This window comes from Chelmon rostratus, chromosome 5 (assembly GCF_017976325.1).
Source record: "Chelmon rostratus isolate fCheRos1 chromosome 5, fCheRos1.pri, whole genome shotgun sequence".
NCBI lineage: Eukaryota > Metazoa > Chordata > Actinopteri > Chaetodontiformes > Chaetodontidae > Chelmon > Chelmon rostratus.
In genome coordinates, this window is record NC_055662.1 from 3,720,799 (window position 1) to 3,743,859 (window position 23,061).

The following is a 23,061-nucleotide window of genomic DNA, read 5'->3' on the forward strand; positions in this document are numbered from 1 at the left end:
CCTCCAGGCCCGAGGTTCCCATTCATGCTCCAAAACAGCGTGCTGCGAGGCAACGATCAAGGTACATCACATCACTCCTGTGCAGGGGTTACAGGATCACTGTGTTCTGTGGTACAGTAAATGGCTGGTACACAGTATGTGTACGCTTAATTAATTCTATAAGCAGGGTCACGCTCACCCTGACCTTTAGTGCTTTCATGTTATCTTAATAAACCTCAAGAGAGTCCGTGACCTTCTTATGTGCTGTTTCAGTTAATGCAATGAACATAAAGCTTGCTTTAACTGGCGTGTCAGTACTGTTTCCATGTTGTGTGAGCATGGCAGTATTTGCTGGTAGAGGTCATATTTTTCTAAACAGTGGAGGTTGTGTAGATAATGGGAGGAGGCCAGGATAAAGATGATCTGAAATGTCTATGACTAAAAAATGATGATAAGAATTTCTGATCATTTATAAAACAGGGGCCATGACTCATTTGGCCATACTGCATGATGGAAAAAAGGAAGTCTGACATCCAGATGAAAGCAAAAAAAAATGCTTGCAGAATGCAAAAACAAAAAACACAGGGGCCTGTATGGTAGCAATGTTATCAGCAAATGTGTGAACATCTAAGTGTGCATTAGATTTACAAATGTGAGTGTGTGTGTATATATACTGAGATACAGTTATAACTCTCCACACACACTGCAAACAATCATGCTACAGTATTTTTAACTTTTAAAGGACAAAAATCTGAAAAACGTTGCATGCTCGTTTGAGAGGGTCCCTAACTTCCACTGATCTGGTTCTGTCCACTGTCAAGTCACACAAAGAGCGAGGATTCATTATCAGATCACACCTGCGTCACGTCGGTCAGGCTTTACCCTGCACTGCACAACGAATCTGGTACAAACTGATTCAAAGTTATTGAGGTTGGGGTTTTGGCAAATCCACATCATGGAAAATCATCCTTTGTAGCTTCGGCTACTAGCAGCTCCCGTTCACACTGTACAGACACCAACCAGCTGGATTGCTTGAATACTGAAGGAAAAGCTTGAATCTGATGACTATGAGTCAAGTAATGTGGAGCGCTGTCCTGTCACCACTGTATTGCAGCAGTGTGTGTATGATTTCTGTGTATTTAAACCTGACTGTGTAACGACTCTGAGCAGCTTGTTCATTATCCCTCTATCTGTTATCACTATTGTCAACTATCAACGATTTGTCACGCCCCTCTGTGTCTCATACAGACACAATCTTCACCCAGAAGACCGGGTACCAGACCAAACACTGTTGGTGCCGAAACCTCACCAGACTCTGACTGTTGCACGACGTTAACCACAAGGTTGAGAGGTTCTCTGGCAGGAAGGCTTTGCGAGTCGAATGCACGACAAAACGTTGGTGTTTGACGACCTGGGAGTGAGACCAGGCTCCTCTGCTTGTGCTTTCCCTGTTAGTTCAGACCACATTATCCGTTCATTTGCGAAAAATGTCTGAATGTCTGTGTGCATCCCTAATATCTAGTTAGAACTGCATCCAGGGACGCTGTAAACAGTGCAGAAGTGAAACATTTCTCCCCCGCTCTCCAGCCCTCGTCTTCTTCCTTCATGCTTCCCTGTCCCCCTCCTGCCTCCCAGGCAGCTTCCAAGGGAACGAGAGCTACACTGCATCCTCAAACACTGACAGCATGACACACTCAAATTAGGTGCCAATTACATTGATTTGAGTGACTTGTTTGCTGGTAAACTTGAGCAGCATGCAGACATTGTTCTGAGACCCCCAGAAGTAATTTCATATCGCAAAATAAGGCCAGAGCCTGCAGGTAAAATAATGTGGAAATGTTCAACGTTTGAGCTCCCTCTTTAATTACACTCACACTCGCCTTCCACCGTGTTTGGCTCTCGCTCTCTCTCTCTTGTCATAAGTGTGTATTTCTTGGACAGGTAGTGTCATTTAAAGTGCGGTGTCTTTTTATTCAGCTCAAACCAAAACCCATTACTCACAATTTAAAAGCAAAAAAGCTAATTAATGGTAAACCCTTACTAATAACAAGGGTCATTCTGCTGAAAAGTGCTGTCTCAGTCAGAAAACGGCCTGGCACCATGTCAAAACGCTTCGGGCAGACTAAACTGCACGTCTCAACGATAATGATCTTACATGACATCCTTCTGTGCTGAAAACATAAAAAGCAAACCGCGAAGGCAAAGGTGAGAGAGGACAGAGAAACAGCTTGGACCTTGTCGTGTTCAACATGACCTTTTCTTACCAGCCAGTGTTGAACTCGACGTGGGCATCAAAGAAGCCGACGACGGGCGCCGTGGCCGCGTTCCAGCCGTGTATTCTGGCTCTGATCAGGCCCTCCCGCTTGCTGTTCCTCACGATCTTCACCAGGCCCGGGTAGCGCTTGTTCACGTACTGGTCCAAGTTGAATTTCAGCTCCACTGAAAGAGGGCAGATGAGAGAGAATATTCCTTTAACTGGCGTCCAAATGACAGTGAACGAACACTGATAATGTGTTTCCAAGATAATCTGATACTCATGTTGAGCTGTTTTTACTTAATTTGCCAAAGAGTGCTTATGTCATGTCTTTATTCTTTATTTAGACATCAGTGGATTAGTTTTAAGGTATAATTATGGAAACCTTTGTCTGGCAAGTTGCTTGAAACTTAACTTCTCTGTTAATGCAGAAATAGAAAATGGGGCAAAATTATTGGAAGTATTTATTGACCACTAACACCTAGCTTAGCATTAGCCACCGCTAACTGCACGCAGCACTCCGGAGGGGATTCCTGACGGTAGGCGCACCAGCGTCTAACACGAGCAAGGCCGCATGTAGGCAGTTCTGGACCTACTTCACTCCTCCTTTTGGTAATTTCTTGTCACCCTCCCAGATCTCCATCCCCTGCGGCAAGCTAACAGTGCTTAGCGTGTAGCTTGCGAGAGGCAGAGCACAGAAGGAGGAGCGGCACAAAGCGACATCAGAATGAAAATAAGCACTATATCAATTTTCTAACCTGGCATCCTCACCCTCCCTCATATATTTTGTCACGCTTGACAGTTTTTAATGAAGTCGCAGTGGAATCACAGAGTGACAGAACTGGAGGATTCGGAGACAACGCTTCTCCTGTAAAGCTGCAGCTGCCATAACGTCCAGCATCAATGCCACGATCCCATTGGACTGCATGCTGTGGAGGTGAGCGTTTTTTGGGTAAATGCAGTAAAGAAGCCAACCCCACCAAAATGTTGCTGAAACAGAACTGGAATGTGGGCCTAATTACTAATTGCTTTCAAATTGCATCTCCTCACAGTATTTGCTACAAAAAATAATATCACATAACTATACCGTATTATGAGTAATGAATTAGTGCCTCACACTGCTGGTAAGTGGCAGCCTTATACATATCGACAGGAGAAAATATGATGGGATCTTTTGTTTAGCGGCTCATTATTGCTTTATAAAAAGGAGACCAAAGTGATGAGAAAGGCAAAAGATCTACCGGGCATCCATTTATTTTTGCAGAAAGCGGTTCTGATCACTGACATCGAAGACGCGTTATTTTTTTAAATTCAAAATATCAAATCTAATTAAATCAAGAGAAGCCGCATTCACTTGACGAGCCGATCTCAGACAATCATCAAGGTTGCTAGAAGTTGCTGCACAGCGTGACTCTGTGCCTTCCTCTCCTGACGTCTTTATTGTGGCTGTATTAAAACATCCCTCCTGCTCGGCTCGCACACATGACGCCGGCTGTCATCGCTGGAAACAAAGCTTGCCGGGTAAACAGCCAGTTGCACAAATTGCTGTCTGTGTTTCGTCGCAGGATAGATGGCTGTTTGAGCTCCTCCTCTGGGTTGCTGCTGAGCGTTCCACTTTCAGAGGGAGAGATTAATAAGGGCGCTTGTGGCACTCCACACCTAGCTTCTGACTTTGGCTCGCAACATAAATCAGCCAGCTAAAGTAAAAAAAAAAAAAGAAAAAATGGCAGTCTAATCCCCTGTCAGTGTGACTGAGGAGACAGCTGCAGGGAGAGAATTTGGAAGCAGTGACCCTTGAAGCAAAGGGCCGTTAGCATTTGACACCAAATTAAAACGACAACTGAGTCATGGGAACTTGGTGTCTGTCTTTCTGTCTGTGGTTGTGTTGCTTTCTGTTTGACTGCCGCTCTCATGTTCAACATGAACAAATTGGTGGCAGGGAGTCTCAGTGGTTAGCGCTGTGACTGCACTCTCCTCATGTCTGTGTGTGCTTTCTCCCACCGGTCAACAACATGCTGACTGTCTCTGAGTGTGTTTGTTTGATATCAGAGGTGGATAGAAACTTCTTACATCCATACTTGTACTTGAGTACTGATAATCTTAAGAAATACAAAGCATTGTTAAAGAAAAGCAGTGTCGAGTTCGCAGCTTGTTAGCAGTTCCGCTTAAGAATGATTTCTCCACTAAATGTCTCACCTGGTTTCATGGAAATAACTGTCCCAAAGATGTTAAATGATTTCAGAAAAAGTCAAGGTGAGATATAAAGAACTGTTTGGTCAATGTTTTTTTTACTTCTTTGCTCAGGATAAACCCTCCGATTTATCTTGTGATTTGTTGGAGCACCTGAACCTTTGGAATAAATGGACTAAAACAAGAGTTACAACAGTAAAATAGTACCTGTGCAGTGATGCATCAGCATCAAAAATGTAAGGGGACACAGGGGACATTTTTCTGTAAAACAGAGGTCATTACTTTGACTTTTGATACTCTAAGTTCACTGTGCTGACAGTTCTGCTGTTTGCAGAACTTTTTTTTTTTTTGCCTGGAATAGAGTATTTTTGCATTGTTCTATTGGTACTTTAAGTTAAGTGTACTTGAGCTAAGGATCTGTGTACTTCCTCTGCTACTGTCTAATGTGAAGTTAGGATGTTAGAGCATTTCATCCTCACAAACATGACTTAGGTTTACTTTTATCCCAGGAACCTTTAGTGTTGGGTGACCTCTTCCACTCACAAAAAAATCAAAAGAAAAGCAAAACTAGACAAAAAAAAAAAAAAAAAAAAAAAATCTTATCAAAGTTAGACCTCTCCTCTTTCATCTCCATCCTTTGGTATAAAGCATCTCAGAGCGGTGGGTACAGACACTTGAACTAATGTCACGTAAAGTCATTTATAAATGATGAGGCTCAGCTTTACCTCATTCCCATTTGGATCAGTGGCTGTTAAAGCGGCATTGTGCCTCTTAGAGGGTCTAAAAATGTTTGCAATTTGGTTCTCTATGCACTGTTAAAGGTTTAGACCCTGTGCAACAGGTCTCCTTCATCATCGGCCTACCCTGCAGCTACAATATGATAAAAGCTATTAGAGTGTAATAATTACAAGGCTTTGCTGGGAAGAAGAAAAGTTATGGGCCTCCCTCTGATCCCAGAAAATAAAACATTGGACTGCATCCATGGGAGGAGAGTTATGGAGCATGGCATACATTTTAAAGGACTGGCAGTGCAACATTGAACAGGATAAATAACTATCCATCATACTATGAATTCAAAATGAATGCATAGTAGACTGCGCAAGGAGCACCATAAATTCCTTTGGCAACATGGGGGATTATGGAAGCCGCTGTGTTAAAGATAGATGGCAGGGAGGTATTAAACATGCTTTTGATTATTTAAACTGGTAAAACCTTAGAATTCACTTCCATGCAGCAAAGCTTGAGGTACATCCTCTGACTTTCTGTCTCCTATATGCTCACTAACGAGCAGGATACCTTAAAACCTTAAAAATAACCCCCAGGATTTTCTGTTTCAACCTCAGCTCCCGTCAGTGTTGTGTTGTTGTGTACTTACAACGGTCCAGTAGAGTAAGATGATCACCTTCAGAGAAAAGGGATTTACTTCTGCTCCGCAAGCCACATTCTTCTAGCGGTGGACTTATGGACTTGTCTCAGACACTGATACAGAAACAAGTCTGAAATTGATCGCTTTCATCGATCACAAGCAGACTAGCGGCGTTACCTAATGGGTAAACTGGCTCACCACAAGTAATGTGATGTTCATTAAATATTCACAAAAGACAAAAAAAAAAGAGTTGTAGCCAAGGTAAAATGACACTCCTTGTCCCAGCAGAACAGCTTGTCAGGAATAACATCCAAATGCTGAGCTGCAGCATGGTGGGAAACATTTTGGCAGTCGACCTGTGCTTTGTGGAAATAGTCTGTGCGCTGGCAATACGGAGGTTATCCACGTCCCACACGTTTATTGGAATCAGCACTGCGGTAAATGAGTTTGTACTTTTGGTCTCCTCCACCCTTAACCTGCTCTTAGCATTGTTGCATCCACTTCGCTCTAAATTCCACTCAGGCAACATTACGCCCGATTTTCTCTGAATCACTGACAGATAAATGATGAGAACAACTGTCAGGGATACACTCTGTAAGCTGAATTAAATTCTTTCTCTCTGCTCTCTGTCTCTTCATCACCCCTCTTCATTGCTTTTCATATATTAACTCTAATGCTGGCTGGTTGTATTATCTGCTCCACAGATGAAAACACACTGCGCTTCCTGGCTGCCAGCGGTGACTGAATGCTGCGGGTGAGGTTTGACAGAGTGATGTGTGATTGGGTGTCTCGACTAGAGCGACAAGCTCGCGAATTGTTCTTTGTAACTGAAGAGTCGGCCCCTCATTTGGAGGCAGCTGATTTTTAATGGAACATAAAGTCAGAGAACTCAAACATAACTCGAATGAATTGGACCGAATGAGAATAAAGGAAGATCATTGCTCAATAATTACAAACAGGATCTATTTCAAAATCATTTTTGGCGAGTGTGACAATGTGTCGAACACATTTCCTGCAGTATGTTATTGAGCCACTCCTCCACTCAGAAGCTTTAGTTAGATTTAATGCTTACAGTAATTCAGCTCGCCTTGAAATTAATAACACAAGCTGTACTCAACTGGTCTTCAGTTTATATCCTGTTTTCATTATATGAATCATTAAGTTATCAATTTGGTGGTGGTATTTGCTGGGATTGAATCCTGTAGGGCTCATTAAGCCTATCCTTGCCGCTAACATGGCGAACAACAATGAATTGGAGTCGTCCTTCCCGACGCACACACACAGCCAAAGCTCATCAATGGGAACGCGAGTGTAGCTCAGACCTCTGGAACCAGCGCTGTGAATAAACCCCTCAGCCACCAATAAATGTCACCGGCTGTCCCTGCAAAGGAAACGTGTCGCAGCGACCAGGCAAACATGCTTCCTGCGTGTGATTTATTATGCCAGGAGTGAGCGCGGCTGTACCTCCACTCGTCTCACGGAGCCTTGTTTAAATGAGAGGGGGCAGACAGAGCCATCCAGAAAAGGTCAAGCAGTCTCGCCTGCATGTTAATTGTCTAATGTCACAGCAGAGCGGCTCCCGAGGAACAGCTCACACATCTGCACAAATTATCATCACCGATGGTAAACATACAGTCGGAGCCGCCGGCAGATGTGTTGGTTCACAGAAAGCGACCTGAATCTGACCCCGTATTAAACACGAACAACGCGGGTGGACAGCACCTAATAGTCATGTGGCGTGATGTCAGTGAGCTGCACATGACAGTCTAATGTGAAACATGAGTTTGCGATGCTTTCCAGTAGAGATTACTAAAGAAGTGACAGAGGCAGACATTGTAAGTTTAGGTTCATTGTGAGTTTAGCTCCAGCTGGGTGGACAAAACTTTATTCCAACAGTTCTAATGAGTTTCCATGCCTGGAGTGTTATTGTGGTAAACTGGGTCAATCTCCAGGGTCTAATTAGTGGGAATGGGATGCCAGTTTTGTGATTTAAATATCAGGATATAAGTCAGTCGTGTCATTTGTTGATGAAGGTGGTTACTAAGACTACATACACACTTAGCAAGACATAGTCTATGTATGAATTGTTCAGTTGTGCTTGTCTCGTTTTGTCGATTCTGCGTGATTTTGTTTTGGCCACCTGGAGGCACTGCAATAACACTGACTCACTGTCACCTCATGAAGCTGATACGGTGAACCTGTTAGCAAAGAGATGCCTTTTTACAGATCCAGCAGACATGGAGCGACATTAGCTTCATTTGGAGTCATGTTTCAGGCAAATGTGAGTCCAATATGCACCCATTTTTAGCTCTGTTTTCCTCTCCACTAATTCCTGAGGGAAATATCTGGCCCTTTATCTGCTAACAGACTTTGCCTGTCTGCCGTTTGGCATTGGGCAGGTAGCGTGCAATGCGTATTTAGGGCTTTTTTGCTGAAAACAAACACCTGCTACTGCTGATAATGACACTGATGAGAGCGGTGAGAGTGAACCAAAACAATGAAGTCGTGTGCCAAAACCAAAACAATGTATTTAAAGATGGTAAATGCACTGCAGAGCTGAGGGAAACTGCAGTCGCATGAAAATTCCCTATTGGTTCATCACTATGAGCAACACCTTTCACATGACACATGGTCATTTAATCCTTAATCGTTAATCAAAGATTATTGATTATAGCAGTGACAAGGAAGACAGAAGAAAGGATGTCGATGCCCAATTCAGGAGACCTTATGAGCAACCTAAAAAGAGAGGGCAGATAATAGGCCGTTAAGTTACAGAGACAGAACAAGGGCAAAAAAGAGTTCCAAATGAAAAAGTGGACCTGTAGCCCAGAAAAAGAGAAAGAAGAACCAGAGTTGGTTATCGATTATTGGACCTGCATGTCTCCAATACCTGCCCAGCCATCCCACCCAATTGAAAAAAAGAACAACAAAACACCAAGGAAACAGCAGTAAGAGGAGATGGCGGTTAGACAGTAAAATAGGTTTAGAATGGCAAAAATAAGTAAGAAAAAGTCAGCAGTCAGAATTACTGCAAGCTCTACTGGCATTGAGAAATAGATGTTTGAACATCTATCTACATGAAGTAGAGGGTTTTTATTTTTGCCTGTTTTTTTGTTTGTTTGTTTTGTTTTGTTTTGGGGTTTTTTTGCCGATAGATGCTTGCAGATGACTATTTCTAGGCCTTGTTAGCTGAAAACACAATGGGACCACAGCACGAAGCCTTATCCTAGTCCAAGTTCAGTCAAAACTCATAACAAAACCACAGAAAATGAATATTTTTATATCTAAAGATATGTCTAGGCATTCTTCAAAAAAAGATCTTTATTTAAACCACTATATTTATATGTTGTGTATCCATCCTTATATTTACAACATATCTTCACACCGAGGCCGTTTATTATATTTCTCATTTCAAATTGCACTGAATTCCTTGATTTGGCTGGACCCAATGAAGTAGCATATTCTCATTTTCAGAATTTCATTGGCTATATGAATAGCCAGTCATCTGCACAGTCAGTTGCAACTGGCTCGATCTTTAACCGAAAGAAGAGAACGAGGCTCTTCCCGTCAACACAGACTCTTGTCGGCTGTGGAGATGGAATGGAAGATCCTAATTGGTCAAGTGAGGTGTCAATCAAAAGGTCAGAGTCCAGCGGCCATCTTGAGACCAACATGCACATGCATGCTAACTGGAGTTATAATGAAGAAAGCACGGAAGATTAGCATGTTGCCAGCTAATTTGCGATAATAGAACAGCTTTCTGTTGATTATTAGTGTTTGGACTAAAAGTTTTGCTGAATTGGATCATCTGGACCTTTGCCAATGTAGCCACTTCGTTTAAACAAGTTTTATTGATAATCAATGGCTCTTTATTTGTTGTTGGTGCTGATTGTACCTGCTGTTGTGATTGTATCTTTAAATGGTTTGCATCAATTGAATCAGAAGAACCTTAACTTTCCAACAATGTTATTTGTACAAATTAAAGGTCTTTAATTAGACGGGCAGACCATCTAGCACTGTGATGCCCGTGGGGGAGGGGCTTGTATGTGTGAGTGTGTGTTAACTGACACTGAGTATATGTCAAAAAGGACTTTATGTTTTCCACAGCGCGTTCACTTTTTTGGAATCAGGGTTGTAGAAAGTTTAGCCAAACATTGGTTCATGACCTGAGCTGTTTGTCATGTTGCCTCTTGGTTGTGATCAAACTCGGTTAACCTCGTGCTCACAGGTCATCTAATGGAGGCTGTCCATGCAGGGATAGTAAAAAGGTGCAAGACTCCTACATTTTAGAAAAATAGATAGAATTCATCTCGCAGACCGAGCAGAGTTTTTCCATCTTAAGACATCACTCGGATCAAGCTGAGCTCCTCTGGCTTGTATCAGGCTGAGGATGAGACGGGGGTTCGCGATTGCTGGTGGTGATCGTGTTCGCGCTCAATCCACTGCGAGAGTAGCTGTTGCAGATTTTATCGATTTTTGAACTTTTTGCATTCCCACTTCCAGCCATCTCCTTCAACATGCACGGAGGGTGTGAGTGGAATAGCAAGATGGAGAAAACGAAAGGAATCGAATTGTGATTTTATTCAATTCTGTTCGTTTGCATTTAGAACATGTGATCAATATACTGCTGTAAGCCTCTGAATAATTAAAGTACACAGTTAAAGTGACGACGACGACTGTCTGACATCATAACCTTTTCCTACCATTTTTTTTTCCTACGTCGTTCACTAAAGCAGTCTCACAAAGTACCTTTAAGCCCTGCTGCTGAGGCTGCTAGTGTGAGGGTAGTGGGGACGACCTTAGGAAGAAGACAGTTAATAGCTGGATGAATCTCACCAGTCTATTCTGATTACAGGCTTGTGTAATAAGAAAATAGGCAGGCAATGTTAACCACTTCCATGAGAGAGCTGGCCTGGACCCTGTTCTGGAGTCGCAGGGAAACAGCAGCCTCAAAGTATTCCTTACATTTCTGCTGATAAATCGCACCAAGTACTGAAATAATTCAGATAACTGAGTTCTCTGAAAGCGAGAGCCAAAATGCTGTTTCTCTTGCAATAATAACATTTTATGGGAAGGAGGAGAAGTAGAATAAAATACTGTCAGAAAATGTGTTTACAGTGAAAATAGCGTCATCCTTCAAACCTGTATATCAGGAAAACCCTCATGAGTGTCAAAATGTGTGGGGCACACTGAAATAATGACATGATGAGAAGAGGGGTCGGCTTCCATCTTCGTCTGGTCACTGGCTTTTAACAGCTTCCTGTTTAATGGTGGGCAGTTAGAGCCTCGGCGGGGAGTGGAGACGTGCCAGTGGTGACTCTTGCTCGGCCTTCTTTCAGTATGTTATTCATGCACCCTCTTCCTCTGCCAGCCTGAGGGAGGCAGGCCTGTTACTCTGTGCCAAGTGAAGGAGGGCCAAATGTCGTCTGGAATCTAGTTCATTGTCCCTCCTTCTCCAAACGGGAAGGCTTTTGGGATGCGGAGTCGAGCATCGTCAGCTGCTGTGGGCATCTCGTTGTGGAGGCAACTGAAGCATTTGCCCGCATCGCCATGGAGACAGTAGTGCGCAGCAGTTTAGAAAAGTACGAGACAAATCCCATCCCTTCTCTTCCTCTTTTTTTTAAAGCTATTTTAGAACCTGGTGTTCAAGAGTCGGCCCTCTGGGGTTCCCTATCCCTTCAACCATTAGTCACAAACACACTCAGAAAACTGTGTCACACACACACACACACACACACACACACACCAACACAAATGCACATACCAAAATATGCACAGAAACCATAGCATAAGAAAACTGACTACTCTGGCAGGAGTCCAAAAGCATCACACCAGCTCATCTGTGTATGACGCCTCAGTTTCCACCAGGGGAGGGAAAACATGATAAATAGGGGGACTGTCTCAACTGAATAAGCAAACCTACAGCAGGAGACGCTGATAAACTGCAGGATCTACAGGTCTTACGATTTAAAGTCTCAGAGGATACACGCAATTAAACATGATCCAAAAAGGAAATGATCAGAAAGATTTAAGCCTAGTGACTGGCAAGATAGACCTATGCAGTTAGAGACCAGGGGTTAAAAGCTACATGTTACCAGGACGTAAGTCTTAAAATTGTGATGCTTATCTGTTTTCAATCCTGTTTATTAAGCTGTGAAGGTCTTACCGCTGTCACTGTTGTCGTCCACCAGGATGATCTCCTTGAGCAAGTGTGCTGGTGTGTGGTTGACCACACTGTGGACGGAGCGCAGGATCACCGACAGCGCCTCGTTCACAAAGATGAAGACCACAGAGATCTGAGGAAGGTCCTCCGGGTACGTCAGCAGCTTACACCTGTTAAGATAAATGAAAGATATATCAGCAAGTGCTAAAACTACCTGCACATTGACACTTTTATATATCATTCATTGAGAAAGTCATGTGTCGCTCTCTCTCTTCTGCGCTTCATATGAGCAGTTGGCTGACATGACAGAAAAGATGTACTGTTTATGCAGGAGGCATCTTGACCAACCAAGAGGAGGGAGAAGAAGTTGCTACTAAAAGGGAATGTGACTTCTGTGGTGTGGTCATGGTTAGAATTTAGAAAATCTGACATGGTATGGTTATTTCAAACCATTTCGTGTATCATATACATATACTGTGCTCAAAGATTTCATATCACCAGCTCCTATTAACGATGGCTCCATTCCATTTAGGTATGCCTGTGAGCAAGTGCAGTGGTGCACACCTGCAGTAAATGGGATGCAGATTAAATCGTGATTAGCCACAGCTGTTTGAAAAGTCTGAACGTTCACCTGGAATGGTCTATCAGATGGATGTACATAAATCAGCTTCACAGTTTTCCTTCTGCTGGTTGGAGTTTGAGATTCTTTTTCCACTTAAACATTGTGTAAAACGTTCGGTGTCACATTCCCACTGTATTCCCAGGTTGCATGCAGCCTTACATTTCTCTCCAAAAACAAAGGCATGTATCCTGGATAACTTTCTCTCAGTGCACCAAACCAACAAGGCAAAAAATAGCACCCTTCTAAGATATCATTTGAAGGCCCACATCCATTTGATGGTGAAGCTGCAGCTCCCGGACCTGGATGTTCTGCACTGTACTGTGACTGCTGCTGCAGTATAGCTGCCATACTGAAACCCTATACTGAGCAAAAAGTACACTCCTCCAGGGTCAGCAGAGGAATGCATGTGTTGTTTTCTCCGTTTGACAGGTTCATGACCGAGTCACATTTTGTAGCACCCACTACACTCAGCATTGTAAAGAAGGAGAAGGTCATGATTTGCTGTAATGTTCTTGTTCCTATAAGACCATAAAATGTTTAATACCATTTCCTAGAAACCACATTTGTATACTTTAATTTGCATTAAAATGCCCAGATTACGTTTTTTATCATTATGAAGGGAAAACACTGACATTGAACGTTTCTACAAACTGTATCTATCAACAAAAAGCAACCATGTAGAAATTGCTGTCCTCCAGGATGTATTTGATCAAGCAAATGAGCTGTACATGAACATAATTTTTAGGAGCCAGAGTTGCTTATTGGTACACAGCATCTTCACACATTATATTATAGGTTAAAAACTGAGCTTAATGTGTCTTATGAATGTTTGTGACCATCCTGTTGTTCCCCTTATCATTAAGTGTTTTTACATAGACTCTAGTATTCCACTGTTAATCAGATTTTTGAGAGAATCCTGGTTGTGCGTTTGTCCTTGTCCTGATTTTGAGAAGTCTGACGACACTCGCTAGTACTTTGTGCTGCCCTGGAGGACTGTGCATGACCCGTCTCAGGAAGTCACAACAAAAGGGGAGGCGCACCATGATAAAGTTTTCACATAAAGGTCTTTCATTGAAATAAATGAAGTAAAGGATTGAGATGTGGAGTGTACATATCAGCATAGTCAGGGGTGTATGTGTGCAAGAGTGATGGATGCATGTATGTGGGTGTTGAAAACGTAAGCAAAAGTCAGGGAGCAGGCAGAGTAGAGAGTTAAAGACACGTGGTCACCCAGAACTGCACTGCAGCCAGACTGGGAGCACCCCGGGGTCCTCAGGTGTTCCAGGTTCCGCTAACAAGCCACCTGCAGAGTGAGCGGAGACACAAGCTGGCACAGCAGGGCTCATCACAAACACCATATCCAGGTTTCTGATCTCCGTTTGCTCTGTGCACACCTGTGTCATCAGCTAGCCATGTTAGTGGCTCTGTGAGGCTGTATGCGACTGAGTGCTATGGGCTAAATTCTAAAGTCAGCACGCTAGCACGCTCAGAATGATGATGTTAGCAGGTATAATGTTTACCATAGCATGTTAGCATGCTAACAATGCTAATTAGCACAAACCGCAAAGTACAGCTGAGGCTGATGGGAATTAGTTTTACAGGCAACCAAAGTATTGCACAAATTCAAGCTTTGCCCTGATGATGACGCTAGATTATAGTTCAGAATTCATCCTGAAGGAGGCCAGCAGTGCCTTCCCTTGAGGCTAAAAACAAAAAAAAACAGATTATCATAATTATCTTAAATGAATCAGATATGATATATGAATATGGATGCAGTTATCTGCAAGCTGACTTCTGTAATGTAGAGGATAAACTGCACTGTGGCACTTGCATCACTAATGGTCAGATGGAGAAGCCAGATCCTGTCAGATTGGTAAATGCAGCAGACTCCAGGCAGCCAAAAGCCAAACTGGCTTTGTCCTCAATCGCTGTGGGAAATCATTCAGTGCAGAAATGACAGAGCGTGTCCGGATGTGGAAAAGTCCAACACGGACAGTCAGCTAACGTTAGAATCACCGGGAGATGAATGACGAGGTTTCTCTATGTTCCACGTACACATGAGTTCAATTGTGATCAAAACCAGCATGATATGGAAAGCCGGGGTAGAAGAATACTTTTAAATGCAGTCCTCCTCCTTGTATCCAGCCTCCCTTTATTAATCAGTGAGCTCTTTCACCACTCCTCTCTCTGCCTCCTTGTCTTGAACTCATACCTGGACTCCATGGTAACCTCTTTGGTACGTCTGTCACTGGAATCCAACCTCCTGCTGCCACATACAAGGACCCATTTAATAAGATGAACACTACGCCGTGCTAATGAATACACGGCACATTCACTGGATCTGTCTTGAGTTTCCCTCACACACTCAGCCTCGACAGCGCTGTTCCTCTCCTCCGCCGGCAGTCTCAACTCTGTCAAACTTTCCTGTTATTTCCAGTAAAATACAGTATTTTCGCCCAGACATACTGTGGCTTTTAAGTCAGAAATAAAGTCAGAAATAACTGTTGGCTGGACGGAAGCACTTAGCTGATCCCTATGGCAACTAAACACACACATACACACACACACACACACACACACACACACACACACACACAGGCAGCATCTTGTGAATCTCTCCATGCTGCTCCAATTAGGGCTCCGAACGCAACAGCTGACAAACGCATTTCACTCGCTTCTGCCTTTGTTTCTCCATGTTTTCACATATCTTATTCAGCAGTGCTGACTCATTATGTAGGGATAATGAGGTGGCTATTGTAACTGTTGTGGTTGAATTATTTACAAGAGATTTTGGCTGTAATGAAACACTTGTAATATTGCTCCATATTAGAACATCAAGTTGACATAAATCAGCTGCGGTGTAAACAAATCTATGCGTTTCGTTCAGCTTCACTAAATCCCGTTAAGCTCTTGAAATCTTTTTCGAAACATCAAGGCGGAGCAGTGTTTAAGAGGTGACATATTGCGTTTGCCAGGTGAAATACCATTCAAGCTGGAGGTATTAATGAGACAATATATTGATTTGTCAGAATGCATCAGTCTCACATGCGATCACAGATTATTAGATGTGATGGAGCCGACGAGGGAGGCTGAAATTCGGCCTTGAAAAGCTGCACTTGGCGAGGATGTTATTCAAAAATGAACCATCACAAATTAGGCCCGCCACAGACAAGGGCATCCATAATCTCAACACATCAGACCTGTTCTGAAGGCCCACATGAAATTGTGGCGCTGCATGCGATCACTGCCGACAGGAAGTGATGAGCACAGAATGTACAATCTGATGTTATGCTGTCTTATTTCTGCATGAAATCAAACCCTGATGTTGTCCCCTGTTCACTGTGTGATCGCACTTGGAGATACAAAACTTGGCTGGGTTGTTGTCAAAGTCAAAATTCTGGTGTGGCAATGCTACCCCGGACACGTTTTTGTTCAAAGACCGCACATTTGCTGCTCTTCCGCCCTTGCTGTGAGCCATCTGAACTCTACTGGTGCTCGGCGCGCCGATACCCCGGTGAACTGGGATGTCAGCTTGAGTCAGCAGCATCCGTGGGGTCAGGCCGCAGGGGGACGGCCACACAGCAGATGGATCCCAGCGTGGTGCTAAAGTTACATCCTCCTCTCTCCACCCGATGGAACCCTCCTCGTACTTCACAGCCAGTGGTTTGCGTGAGTGTGTGTGTGGCGGGCATGTATTAGCAGCTTCTCACCTTTCAACAATGAGAACTGGCAAGAGAGAAACTAGCAATTATGTAGGATGACACAGCAGATGGTATCTTATTCACTTGTGAAGCCACATAGTAAATGCCTCACACATCACAGTAAAAATGTGAGTTAAAGATGGCTATGGCTATTTCTGCTTTGGTTTTGGCATCACTTGATGTAACACAACATATCTGGGGAAGGTACGCTTCCATTGTATATTCATCCCATGCAATTTGAGCTGGTTGCTTTTAATATTAATTCGATGAGGATGTAAGCTTATTCTACTAATGCAACTTACCGTGGCACTACTTTAAACTGTCAATTAATGTCTGAACTTTAAATGCAAATAGGACGTGTACTTTAACTGGACTCTCTCCTCAAACAATGTTAGAAAAGAGACTGGACAGGTAGAAGACAGTGAGAAAATAAGGGCACTGGGAGGTTTTGGAGGCTAGCTTGTTTGTTCAGTTTCAGAGAGATATTTATAGCTGATATAAGTTTTTTTTTTAGCCCTATAAAGATGATAAAATGTCGACTGTGGAGGAAACTGACATGTTAAGCATTTAGTGTTTGCAATTTAAATTGTGATTATTTTGTATGAATTATAAGCTGCAGACCTGCATTTATTGTCTGCATAGTTACATTTCAAGATATATAGGATAAGATGTGTCAAGCATTTAACATTGTCTCAAAATCAGTCAGTCAGAGAAAAGTTAGCAACACTGCTCAATAGCACTAAGGTTTATGAAATGCAGAGGTGCTGTATTTAGATAAGGCATGTCAAACTCATTCCATAAAGAGCCGTGTGGCTGCAGGTTTTTGTTCCAACCAAGGAGGAGCACACCAGGCCAACCAATCTTTATCAAGGGTTCACTTAGTTATCAGCTGAAGACTGAGAACAGCTGATTAATTGATTCCAGCCAGGTGTTTGACATGCCTGATTTAGATAGTTAGTGACTTATGATAATAATGACAGCTGCTGGTAATGGTGTGCACCGTCGCTAAAGTTAGCTTTGGAGAGCAAAAAGAGATGCTGTCTATTCACTTTTTTTTAAACACTAAAATGATTTCAGATGTACAGTGCAGACACTGGCACAGGCTTTATGGCATTAACAAGAAAACAGCATAGATTTCTTTTTGGTTTTTTGTCACCAAGTAGTTTTTGTTAATTGGCAAACAGCTGGCTATCCAGCAGATACAGAACAACATTAGCATTAATTTGGAGTCGTGATTATCGCCAGCTGATGACTTTGAGTCCAGTATTCACTCTCTGTCCCTTTAGCTCTGTTTTGGTCTCCACCAACTCCTGAGAAAGATATCAGGCTACGTTGCAGCTAAATGCTCCACCGTGTTCCCCAGCTAGTCGCTAACTGTGTTAGCCTGCTGTTTTTGTCGGACAGGTAGAGGAGAGTGGTTTTGGGACGTTTTCAATGAAAATAGCTGCCACCATCTTACATTGTGAGAACAGTGAGAGTTTACCAAAACAATAAGCTGAATGAAGCTATAAAGCTCTGTAGAGCTCAGGCGGTCACGCTAAAATCTGTCTTTTGCCATGTGAAATTTGTACTCCCTCAACAACCACCCTAACAGCCAGCCCTCTTTAGTCTCCACACCTTAATTTTCTCTTTTCATCAACTGAATATGTATTGACAGCGTTGGATTTTAAGGCGGTTGGAACATAACAACCACCTGAGAAGCACTCAGACATCATTTCTTTCATTCATTTCATTCATTACTTTAATTACTTGCACCACCTTATCTAAATATTGGCCTTGATTCATGTATAGGATTGACAATCCGCTGCCTACAGTCTCGCTGGCCAAGTCAGAGAGTGCTTGATGTTCTGGACTGGGAAAGCTTAATTTCATGCACTGTTATCAATCACTTCCATAACCGCAGCCCACATGTATTTGACAGCAGAGGTAATAAAAGGAAAACTAAACCACAGAGAGTGTTTATGATGGAGCACACTGCGTACGTCTATCTATACTTTAAGCCCTGCTCTGGCGCTCTATCCGTAAGAGTAAATGCACAAGTGTTTTGATTGATAACCCCTCCGCTGCATCATTTCAGTCCTTCCCCGTGCATTTATGCTCTCCCTCAGCAACTCCTTTGTTCCCTCTCACAGCCTCCTCTATTGCCTCTCTCAATCAGCCTTGCCAGGTCTATAAATACAATGACAAATCTGCCAGTGAGTTTGAGGGGGGGACTTTTTGCACCGCGATGCTTCTTTGCAGAGACACAGCCACGACGTGGCAACTGTGCAAAACAAAGTAATGTATATTTCACTCCCGTTCGGTTATACGACTGGCGGAGAGGCTGCATTTAATGAATATTACCGGAGTAACCGGCCTCATCGCTTCTAGTTGAGATGTGGTGTGAGGCTGGATTTCAGTGTCGACATCGTAAAGTGATATTGTAGTTCCATTGCCCTAGTTACCAGATCCAATTTATGGAATCGCTCAGCCTTAAATTTGTACCTGTCTGCAGTAGCGGGGAAGCCTAGTAAAGCCGTAACAGGATGAGCGATCGACTCATCTGTTTGTAATGGGGCTGAGCTCACTGGACAGCCCTCATAATTTGACCCGGAACAAGCTTTGACAGAAACAGAGCGCCAGATTAAGATGCATTCCTATCACACACACACACACCCCTCCCCACCCTCCTCCTCCTCCAGCCTGCAGCCGGCCGCTCCCTCTGACTTTTTCCCCGCTGGCCGCTCTTATTTGCTGCGAAATTTCACATTAACCTTCTGTAACCCGTGCAGTGCAGGAAACACCAAAGCAACTTTCCAATCCGCAAGCAGTCCTCTCAGAAAGATAATCGTTTGCCTTGTCATTTTTCCAGCCCCCCCCATACAGGAGATAAACTCTAGCACTGGAAAGAGCAACAATTTGCAGCAGGAGCTCCTGCACCGCGCAGACCTTACGATCCCATTCTGCAGAATCAGACGCCGAGGAGATGAGGTAAGCCTGTTTCTTCAGCCTCCCCTTCTGGTTATCACCCTCCCACAGGCAAACAAACACCAGACGAAGGGTCCTTGGGAAAGCAGAGCATCTGCTGCGCTTCAATATAGTTTCGGATTTGACAACCATTTTGACAATATATACATCAAATCTTCGGCAAAGTGACAATAGAGATAGAAGTGCGATTAGGTGTAATTGAATAAGAATCCTCCTGGAGGAGGAGAAATGGAGGGCAAAAGGCAGCTTTCATGCCTTGAATTGCATTTTTCTATTTATGAGTGACATGAGTTACATTTAAGATCTTTTGGTGTCTTTTGTGGGCATCAGTAATCTTATCAGCTTGCCTGCCTGTATTGTTTTTCTCTTCACAGCCCAATGATCTGTTATCATACCTAAGCCTCCCAAGGACGGCGAATGGCAGGCTCAGCCTCACCACAATATAGAGCCTACTTAAGTCCCTTGCTATCTCAGTTAAGAATGTCACTTGCAGAAGTGAAGGGCACAAGAGAGAAATACAGGCGGTGAAAGGGGATTACAGGTTTTTGTGAGAGAGGCAATTGCGGCCGTAATTATCATGAATGGGGAACAAAAAGACAGAGACTTGAGAATGTGCGGATCTTGCAGTCATGGCGATGGACTTCGCTTCCCTGTAGTCATCAAAGTCCTCGGCTCAATGACTTCTGTTCAATTAAAAGCCCATTAGACAGGATCTGCCTGCTTCCTGCATTTAACCTAACTCCTGCAGTGCTGCAGTCACCTTTTGCCCGCAGGACGCAATTACAGAATCGGAATGAGGAATCAGAAATGTGTCACCGTCTTTCATGCGGCATGAGGCGGAGAGCTGCAGCCGGCTACAGCGGGTAGACCGAAGGCGCTCTCACACCTCCGGTTCAGTTCATTTGGTACAGAACAAGGGAAAAATACACTTGTACAAAAGACCCCAGAGCTGTGAACATGAAGTTACATGAGCTGACAGGTAACTCACTCATTGGACTGTTTTTGCCTCAGTCATCCTGTATCATCAGCAGCGCTACCTGGACCCACGTGGGGACTGAAAGCAAACCATGCAGCACTTTACTGAATCCTCAGTTTCAATTAATCTTCCCTGGTGTCTCAAAGAGCTTAAGACATATCTGATTATGAACATTATTGGACTCCAACTCTGGCTCATAACAGTGACCAGGATGAAAGAGAGGCATCTTTTACCGTCACACCACGAGGGCACAGTTGCCGTGTCGTCATTATTTTTCACTCACCAATCACCACACTCGCACGCTGACACACATACGTGTTACCATGGTTACAGTGTGATACCCGCTGCTTATACCGATCGCTTATGAGATCCCTGCCTTGACAGTTCCCGGCCAGCAGATGGATTTAGTAGCCGTTTAGCTTTGATCATAGCATATCCTTCAGCCACACAAAATTCTGTGGTTGGTTGATTTCACACCAGAGTTCGACTGACAGCTTTCAGATCAGCCTTAATGAACCAAGCCTCCCAGACAATCGCACCACAGCTACTTTAGAGTGAACCAAACAGGTTGGGTGTGAAAACACCCTATTCCTAAGTCCTCACTTGTGCCATAACGTTACTGGCAGTTACAGCGTTGTGACTTTCTCTGAACAACTCTTTCTCTTGCAGTACTTGGATGTTTCTCTTGTTTTCGAAAATGCTGCTTCAGTGGCGTAAACTCAAATAGCAAAGAAAATTATGTTTGCACTTTGCACTTTATTGACTTCCACTGAGCTTCACAACAAATGTATTAAGTCTGTATCATGCGGTGTACCTATTGAAAAGCTGTCACGGACTGAAGCTTTATCTTGTTTGACCCGCTATGTTTCCTTTCCACTCGGAGACTATGTGCTTATTTATACAGGCACAAAAAATATTCTGCATGTCAGAAATTGACACATGATGGATTATTGCTTACAAAGAGACGCAGATCCAGAAGTAGTGAAAGAAAAGAGTGTATGAAAAGCTGCAGAATCCGGTCACTACCTGTGAACCTGCCACTAAATCCATATGCAAACACACAAAAGAGTGTCAGTGCCATTTAAAACCAGAAACGACCACTTCAACACTCGTCCAACACTCACTTCCCCTTTGCCTCTCATCCCCCTTTTTTTTTTTTTGTCAAACTACTTGATTAAAGACGAGAATTTCCTTAAACCTTCCCATCCAGAGGCACTCTCAGCTGACTTTATTAATTAGCGAGCCCCTTTTTGCTCGCCCTCCTCCTCCCCGTTCCACTCTTGTCTAATTTTTCTGGGCGTGAAAAAGAGCTCCGAACAAAGCAGCGTGGATGAAATGAATTGTTATCCCCGCTAAAGCCCTCAGAAACCTCTCTTGGCCGTCAGATTCCCTCTCAGTGTCTCTGCCTGTCGCCATTGTTCTTTGACACTGTGTGATATAAATGCCACTGGCAGCCCTGATTACCTCCCCCCCTCCCTAATCCATCTCCTGCAGCCCTCACTGTATCACAGCTGTAGTTCACTTTCTAAATATAAAATTTATTTCAAAAGGACCATTAAGCCTGCTTGCTGGGTGTCCTCTGGGTCTCTTTCATAAAAAAATAAAGTAATTCAAGATTCTTTTTATTGCAACATTATAACATATCTCTTCAGTATCACCATCATCTCGGCCATGTCCTTTCATGGTGGGATTAGCTGTGTCTAAAGTAATTTTCTTTTGTATGGCCAGGGCCCCAAGATGCCCTGTGGCCAAAATGACTGTACCGCAATGGTTACGTTTACATGCATAAAACATTTCTGTTTTTGCCCTTATTCCAAGAAAGGCAATATTGCTTCTAAGCTTTGTATATGGGTATTGAAAGTGAATATCAGCTAATTTTCCCATGTACATGCAGCCGTGCATACACCGATGAACAAACACAGGCTTCAACACAGTTGAAAAGGTGGGTGTACACTTACCGTGTACAGTCTAGAGGAAAGAGGCTGTGGTAAAAAGCCCAACTGAGACGCATATTCCAAACAAACTGTCTACATCTCCAAAGAATGCTCCTAAAATCTGAATAATATCAGCATATCCCACAAGTCTTAATCCGAAAATGCTCCATTCAGAGCAAGGTCGAATTCAGGAAATATAACTGGAATATGCTGTTTACATGAATATTGTCATATTCAGAATAACAGTAGAATATTAGTGTGCATGTAAACACGGTCACTGACAGAATGGGGAGAAAAAAGGATTAAGAGGATTTTGGCAATAAGACGAGAAGATGACTGGAATCGCTGCCTTGTGGTTGTATGCCTCTGCCAACTAGTCAAATCCTTGACCTTTGACCTTAAACCACCAAAAACTCAAAAGGCGTTCTTGAGATATTGGACAGACGTGAGGTCACAGTCAGTATAAGCCAACATACCTTGTTGTGCACGCCAAATAACAATTAAAAAAGACTTCCACCAACTCCATTCAGAAGGTCTGACTGGAGCGTTGTCACATATTGGAGAGGTTCAATACTTTGGTGGTAAAAACACAATGTCAATTAAGTCAATTCTTACTGAAATGTATGATGTCACACAGGAAATAGATTAGCTCCCTAGCTGTACTGCTAACCTGCTAGCCTCGTTAGTCATGTGACCCACTGCTTGCAGGTTGTAGCCCCTCGAGAGTCTCCCTAATGAGGATGCACAGAGGAGCGACAATGTCTGAGAAGTGGAGGGAATGTTGACAGCTTTGCATATCTCACATACATACAACTTCCATCAGGGACACCGGAGCAGAGAGGCTGCTTTATTGAACACCCAGGGGGTCACAAACAATTTCCCCACAGTCATCAAGCGGTGGAAATGCTG

At 43.3% G+C, this 23,061-nt stretch overlaps 1 protein-coding gene across 1 annotated transcript in view; it reads right to left on the reverse strand.

The window, feature by feature from the left end:
- galnt9 (polypeptide N-acetylgalactosaminyltransferase 9) overlaps positions 1 to 23,061 on the reverse strand; it is an 83,721-nt gene that overhangs the window by 46,942 nt on the left and 13,718 nt on the right. The window contains exons 3-4 of the mRNA XM_041937530.1: positions 11,956 to 12,122; positions 2,244 to 2,418 (exon numbers count right to left, since the gene is read on the reverse strand). Of these exons, the coding sequence (XP_041793464.1) occupies positions 2,244 to 2,418; positions 11,956 to 12,122 (342 nt within the window). The remainder of the gene's footprint in view (positions 1 to 2,243; positions 2,419 to 11,955; positions 12,123 to 23,061) is intronic.